General features: G+C 45.6%; 1 protein-coding gene across 10 annotated transcripts in view; it reads right to left on the reverse strand.

Moving 5' to 3' along the window:
* Positions 1 to 1,747, reverse strand: part of phldb1b (pleckstrin homology-like domain, family B, member 1b) — an 86,002-nt gene that overhangs the window by 12,966 nt on the left and 71,289 nt on the right. For all 10 annotated transcript variants that reach the window (XM_032510456.1, XM_032510439.1, XM_032510434.1 and 7 more), the window contains one exon: positions 37 to 367. In XM_032510456.1, coding sequence (XP_032366347.1) covers positions 37 to 367 — 331 coding nt within the window. The remainder of the gene's footprint in view (positions 1 to 36; positions 368 to 1,747) is intronic.

Genomic DNA, 1,747 nt, shown 5'->3' on the forward strand with positions numbered 1-1,747 from the left:
TGTGTGTGTGTGTGTGTGTCTTTCACTTGGCTGTACCTGGACATGTTATCTGGGGAGCAAGCAGAGTTGTTCCCTGTGGACACGCTGGTGTCCATGCTGTCGGAGCTCTCCAGGCTCAGGGTGTCGTAGGGCTGTTCCCCAGCTGATGGGGGCTGGTGGTGCAGGATGGAGTGGTGAACCAGAGGGGGGGGACCAACAGAGCTGTGGCTGTAGGCCATGATTGGGGAGTAGGAGGGCGATGAGGAGGACGAGGTAATGAGGTGCGACTGAGAACCGTGGAGTGCTTCCCATTGACACTGAGCCTCCACCGCTGCTCTCTGTTTGAGCTCAGCCAGACGGCGACGCTGGTCATCGATCACCTGCTGACCTGGAGGGAGGAGGGTGAGTGTTGATGAGTGCACGGTCAGATTTTGAACCAATGTGGCAGATGGAATGACAACTGAACTTCAACCTGAAAGCAACTCCCTAAAGTCAGCAGAGGTCTATTTGTTTCCTACAGAGATGGGAGATCACCACTGTTAAACCGACATGCTAGCTATAACTCATCCAAGCATCCTAAACTGAAAAACCACTAAATGTACAACCATCACCAGCACACAAACAATATGACCATAAACCAAGAACCATACATACAAGTATGTGCTCTCTCAGTAACACCAGCGTGAGGATAATTGCAAAAAACAATAAAGTTCTGTCATCACAAACGTAAGTATCTATTCAACTCCTCACTTCTCAAATCCATGCTGCTGTGCACCTGATAATGGGCACATTCGTCTGGAAAAAAGTGTGCAGGTCGATAACTCAAAAGGAGGAGCTCACTGAATGCTGAACATGCAAGATTTATTATCCTGCAGCAGGAATTCATAGAAGATTGATGGAGGAAGAAAGACTCTTCAATGTTACAGGCAAAAGAAAAGATGAAAAGAAATGTTCGTGGGAGAAGAGTTAATGACACCACAGATGGAAGAGACTGAGAAAGAAGGATGAAGAGAAGAGCGTTAGGTGAAGACAGGGTCTGAAATACAGCTGCCAAGTGTCAAGTTCTGGTAAACGTTAACTTTGATGGATGAATCAATAAAAGTAACCTGCCAGACTGTCTTAAGATGTGGATAAGACTTGAATTTTTTTTTTGGGGTACATACAGTCTTTGGTCTTTAAGAAGGTTCCTGATTGGCTGCCTGCTATGCTCCCTGGCGTCCAATTCTCTGCTTCTCTTTTGTCTGGATGGTTTAATTATCCATATAGTTGCTTAAACTTATCTGAATCTCAATTCACATTGATGAACTCAACAGGTGAGTTTACCATTTCTAAATGATCCAAGCAATAGGACAGGCAGGGTGATGTTTGATCTAGAGATCATTCTCCGCAGGACAGACAAACAGTTCATTTCAGGATCAATCCCGTCGAACAAAAATAAGGAAAGCAATAGAAATCATCAACTCCTGGATACAGCGATCCATCTACCTGCTGAGCTTCCCTCTATGTTGATTTGTCTGGAGGTCTGGGGCTCTGTGGTGCAGCAGTGCAAGAAGAGACAAGTCCACAGACAGAAACAGAGACATGGAAAAAAAAAACTGCAGATGCTGATAAATATGACTCTGGTTCCCAACCCAGCACCCGTGTGCGGCAGCCACCTGAGCTAAATCACCACACTGCTTTGCTCTGATCAAATGAGTCAAACAACACTAAAGTATAAGGAACACAACTCTCTGTGATGTCACACACACATACACACACACACACACAC

This window comes from Etheostoma spectabile, chromosome 3, assembly GCF_008692095.1.
Source record: "Etheostoma spectabile isolate EspeVRDwgs_2016 chromosome 3, UIUC_Espe_1.0, whole genome shotgun sequence".
Classification (NCBI taxonomy): Eukaryota; Metazoa; Chordata; class Actinopteri; order Perciformes; family Percidae; genus Etheostoma; species Etheostoma spectabile.